Source organism: Hippocampus comes, unplaced genomic scaffold, assembly GCF_001891065.2.
Source record: "Hippocampus comes isolate QL1 unplaced genomic scaffold, H_comes_QL1_v1.1 scaffold150, whole genome shotgun sequence".
Classification (NCBI taxonomy): Eukaryota; Metazoa; Chordata; class Actinopteri; order Syngnathiformes; family Syngnathidae; genus Hippocampus; species Hippocampus comes.
Window position 1 is genome coordinate 1,831,875 of NW_017805496.1, and position 5,586 is coordinate 1,837,460.

Consider the following 5,586-nt stretch of genomic DNA (forward strand, 5'->3'; position numbering starts at 1 on the left):
AGGGGTTAAATTCGGGAAGGTATAGATTGCAGTGGGAGCCCTGGTGGGCCAGGCTGCATTGTGATAGCGACAGATGTCTGAGGGGCACTCCTCAGAGCCACACTGCACCCTCGCAGAGCAAGCCTGGAATCCGCAGCTGTCACTTGCAAGGCTTTCGCCCTCCATTATCACATTCAAGCGGAGTCTGGGGACCGACTGAGCGCGCTCCACACATACAGGTCGGTCAAAACGATGCGTTTGTTTTTGAAAATGCGTTGTTTTGTTCAATTCGAGATGCGTCGGCTTTTTTTTTTATTTTCTCAATGGAAAGCGGAGAGAGAAAAAGAAAAAAATGAAAGTACTCGTTCCTCTGTGCGGCTGTCCTCTATTGTTCTCGCCATTCCTTTTCTCTAATTATGCTAATGCGTTTCTATTTCAATAATAACGCCTGGGAGGGTTTTTTTTTCTTTTCTTTTCCTTTCCATGGTTCAGCCTGTGTGCGCTGGTGCGTCTTTACCGGCAGCAGTTCAGATTTTTTTTTTTTTAAAGTAGGCCATCCAATGAATTAAAAATGCACAAAAGAGAAAGCGGAACAAAGTTCTCAAGTTTCTCCTTGGTTATCCACCGGAGGACTACCGTTTTTGCTGAATAAGGTTTTTGAAAAGACACCCCCCCCAAACCTGTGAACAAAAAGAGCACAGCAAGCGACAGAGAGGCGTTGGTGTGTTAAGGTGGGGGATGGACAGTGGTTGGAAAGTGCACAGTCTTATCTCCAAATTCCATATTACTCGACCGGTTCGTCGTCGAAACGCAGTTTCGCTTTTAGTTGCGAGGACAGACGCATGCTGCTTCAATCTTTGCATTCATCTTGAGCCAAATGTCGTCCAAAGAGGTCTGCGGCACATTAGTCCTGTTGCTTACTCGATACAATTTTCCAAAAGCTGCGTGTGCTCTATCAACAGAACGTGAACTATTTTTAATCACATGATTGAAAGCGGAGACCGGCAAATAATACAGTGAAATGAACTTGGATGGTTTGAAAGCAGACGCGAGACAGTTTTGCTGAAATGGCGTAGTGGGGAGTGGTCCAAGGTGATCTGGATTTTGCAGCCAATCCCAGCACGGTTCTGTTCGGCCACGGGGCGGCTTGATCGCTCTCATGCAGCACTATGGACAGTTCCCTGGTCCTTGACTTTTGGTGCCCATACCCTCAAGTTGCCCTCACCTGGGTCTCCATGTGTCATCTTTGCCAGTTCCTTTATTTAATTTAATTTTTTTGGTCACATAAAAGGATGGTTGCACGATATTGCCATCTTTGGCGTGAATATTCACATCGAATTGAATATGTTGCCTTTATAACACGATCATCTGAAGCAATAGCACATTTTCAAACAGATTGGTTTCTTCTCGAACTCAGATGAAATACAGCCAGTAAATTGGAAGTGAACACGTAGTTCTCCTTTTTTTGTTAACTCAGACAGGAAGTCCAATTGTGTGGTAATCAGCTGCTGCCTTTGATACATCCTCATTGACTGTTCATTCCCCATACAGACTGTTTATCTTGTATAGTCCTCACTGACAAAAAAAAAAGATTGTGATATGTTACAAAATATGTGTCGGCATAAAGAAGCAATGAAGAATGTTCTCGTACAACCACAATGATGCAAATGTCAAAAAAGCCATCAATACAAACGTCCCTGTAGTAGGTGTAGGACCAAAGTACCTCCAAGAAAAAAAAATTGTGGTGAAGTTGTAGGAGTTCGCTTCCTATGTAACTTTTTTTTTCTTTTGGTGGCAAACAGGTTCGAAGAAAATACATTGAACTTTTACATGTAAAATTATAAAGCCGACATTTTTAGCAACCAAGAAGATTTGAGTGACTTGGCTCCGATTCTATTTATTTCTCACAGCTAAATGCCAGTTGTGAAGAGAACATTTTCATCTGGTCAATCTTTTCAATTACTGGGACATGCAGTTGGTACACAACGAAATGCAACTTTTTCCCCCCCTTTCAGAATAAAACAATATTCTAACGTCCCATTTCAAAATACAGTATGTCATGAAACGCTTCTTGTCTCATGCTAGTACGGTCACGGGTTTTACATTAAGAGGATCTTGTGTATAAAGTCATGTTAATCAGGGGAATTGAATGATCTAATTTACCAGTGGAAATGAATGTGATTATCCCAGTCTTGCCATGGGTTCGTTTACTTAAAATCCAATTATGACATGTTCCAAGGATATGCAACGTCTTAACCTTTATCACATCTTTTAGGTGACACCATGGGAGGGAAACTGAGCAAAAAGAAGAAGGGCTACGATGTGAGTGATCCTAAAGACAAAAAGGATGAGGCTGCAGCACCAGCTGCAAGTGCCGAAGAGTCCGGTAAAGGGGAGGATGCGGCAGCACCCGCGGAAGCTCATGTCACACCCGAATCCGGCAATGCGGAAGAGGAAGCTACTGGATCGGAGGAGGCGGCAGTCAAAGCCCCTGAAGAGCCCAATTCCACTCCACCTGAGGAACAAGCTCCAGTGGAAGCCCCAGTACCAGAAGAACCAGTCCCTGCCGAAGAAGAAGCAGCTCCGGTTCCAGACGAACCGGTCCCAGTCAAGGAAGAAGCAGCACCGGTTCCAGTCGAACCAGTCATAACCAATGAAGAAGCGGCTTCCGTTGCAGAACAACCGGACATTGTCAAGGAAGAAATAGCTCCAGTAACGGAACTCGTTGTACTCAAAGAAGAGGCTGCTCCAGTTCCAGAAGAACAAGCAGCACCAGAGGAACCGCCTACAGCGGAATTATCTGCAGCACCAGAAGAAGTGGCTTCAGTACCAGAGGAACCAGGGGTACTCGCAAAGGAAACAACTCCACTTCTCAAGGTAGCAGCTGCAGTAGAAGAACCGACTGCAGCACCAGATATGCCAGTTCCAGTTCCAGAAGAACCCGCTGCAGTTTCCGAAGCAGCATCGCCGTTACCAGAAGACGCCACGGTCAAAGAACCGACGGAGACAGAAGTAGAGTCTGCAGCTGCACCCGAACCCGTTGAAGAACCTCCCAGAGTTCAAGAAACTGTGACAGAAGTAGAGGTTGTTCCCGTCAGTCCAGAGGAGGCCCTCACAGAGCCAGAATCCATTCCAGTGACTGTTACCGAGACAGAGGCCGATTTGGAGGAGACAGCCCAACCTCCATTCGCTCAGGAACTCGAACCATTCGCTGAGCCAGAAATAGAGCAAGCGACAATTTTGCAGACCAAACCAGAGCAGGTAACAGAGCCTGAGCCAGAATCAGTGACTGAACCAGAGCCCGAACAAGAGATTGACACACAGGAGCCCCAAGCTGAGGAACAAGACCAAGAAGATGAGCCTGGTCCAACGCCGGCCGCAGATGACAACACAGAACACAAGACTGACGATGCCGAGGAAATCCACGAAAAACGTATGCCTTCAAACCATGAGCCAGCCGAACCGGACACAGAAGAACTCGCAGAATCCGACGCGATAGCCGAAGCTTCCATGGAAGATGTGCCTTGCCCAGACAGTGCGGTCGAAACACAGCTGGAGAACGGCGACGCAGAGAGCTCGCCTCTTCCGGAGGAGCTGACGGAAGTAGCAGCTTTTCCGGCCATGAACGGAGAGCGCCCGGTCTCAACACACGCGGAGGAATGCGTTAATGGTATCGAGAAGTCAGCGGAGTCCCCCGTCAAGAAGCTGAGTGACTTTGAACTGAAAGCGGACGTTAGCCTGAGCGGGGATGTCCACCACCATGCCCCCGAGGCCGCCGGCGACATGGCGGAGGCTCTGAATACTGAGCTCACACAGGAAGTCTGATCTTTCCGACTTCATGTTAATTTTGGGCAAATCTTCCAACGATGTGTGAGAAAGGCGTCAAGGAATCACAAAAGCGGCGAGGGTTTCAGAAATGTCGCTGATCACAGGTGGTGTTTTTCATGGTAACTCGGGCAATGATATTTGTTTTGAGTTAAAAAAACAAAACAAAAAAAAGACAGTCGCATGATGATAGACAGAGCTTGGCTAGATAGCGGTTGTTATGAAAGTACAAGGACAAACTTGTGTTTAGAATTTGAGCGGTGACTCAAAAACAGTTGAACCCCACCGAAAAAAACCCACCGGACGAACGATAGACATGTTATTAACGAGTGAAGTGATGAAATCTGTTTTTGTGTGTGAGCCCGATGAATATGGCAATATTAGCTGACTTTCATATATTCTTTCTATTATGTGCAATGTTTTTGGCCTTTTATAACAAATGAGACTTGTGAGATGTGTTGAATTTAAAACGAGTGAACGGAGAAATAAAGAGATTGTCATAGCCCACAGTGAACGTCTCGTCATTCCGTGCACTTCGCGGCGTTCAACGTGATTAACTCTTGCGTCGGGGAATGGAATGAAAATTCATTCCAACAAATCTCTTGTGCGTGATGACTGAATAAGCAGATGCAGAACAACTAAAACGGGATAAAATACACTCCAACGTTTTTCTTGCACTTGGTGACAACGGCGACCTTACTAGCTGCAAGGCAGGTTCGATTTTGGCTGATAAAGGAGAGCAATGTCCTGCAGGTCCCTGCTCACTGCAAATATTTTGGCTTGCGCAACACAGCTGCCGATTGAGCGCTGACTTCTCACTCACCTTTATTTAATATTTGGTCTCACAAAAAAGTGTTCAACACCAAAATATTGCACCAACCTAATATTTCGTGATAAACTATTAAAACAGGCTTGCATGCGTGGAACCACATTTATTTTTATTTTTTTTTTTTGATGAAGTCCACGTTGCAATTGTTCTGCGTGCAGAGTACTTGTGGAAAACCTGCGGATTTCACATTACCGGTTTATTTTGCCTGCATAGTCTTCATTCTTGTAGGATGCGTGTCAGAAAAGTTTCAGGACTGCCGTCACAGCAGATCGAGTTGAAATTCAAACTACAAAGAACAAGTTGTTGCCTTGAAAAGAATCCTTTTGGAGTCTTAATGCTCGCACCCGAGTTTCCGCCTTGCATTCAGACACTCTCTCCCGGGATCCTCCACAGCTTTGTTGTCAGGGCTGTGAAACGTGTCTCGATGAGCCACCCCAAGCTTGGTCGGATGAGTCGGGAGGTTGCTCCAACACACCGATGTTCTTCTGCACCAGGTAGTTTGGGTGCTTATGACATTGCGAGCACGCGGGCACTTTGTACTTGTCCCAATAGAAAACTCCGTTTCTAGTTTAGGTGTGAAATACACGTGTGTGTGTGATACCAGCCATGGAAATATTCGGACGCACCTTGTGTCTCACCATGCCTCTAGCTAGCGCTCCTTTTTAATGAAGGCAGCTCACAGCTCCGTACTGGTATGGATGTAATGGCGACGGGACAAAAATGCTAGCTAGAGTAAAGAGCCGGCGGGTGGGAGGGGGCATTTTCGTGATGAAAGACACCACTCTGATGCTTCACGGAGCCAGAAAGGACAGTTGGAGCTCCACTTCTGGCACGTTCACACGATATCAGATTTAAATGAGTCATTAGATTGCTATGATGTGCATGTTTTTGTCTTAACCATGATTGCGGTGTTTCAGGATAATTCCTGAGCCGTTGTTCACACCGTCGTCAGA

The 5,586-nt window shown here is 46.1% G+C and overlaps 1 protein-coding gene across 1 annotated transcript; it reads left to right on the forward strand.

The window, feature by feature from the left end:
- The first annotated feature begins 22 nt into the window (after positions 1-22).
- LOC109519710 (translation initiation factor IF-2) lies at positions 23-4,311 on the forward strand. The gene is made up of 2 exons (XM_019876406.1): positions 23-218; positions 2,255-4,311. Exon 2 carries the CDS (start codon positions 2,263-2,265, stop codon positions 3,802-3,804), a length of 1,542 nt encoding a protein of 513 aa, XP_019731965.1. The 5' UTR covers positions 23-218; positions 2,255-2,262; the 3' UTR covers positions 3,805-4,311.
- The last annotated feature ends 1,275 nt before the right edge of the window (positions 4,312-5,586 follow it).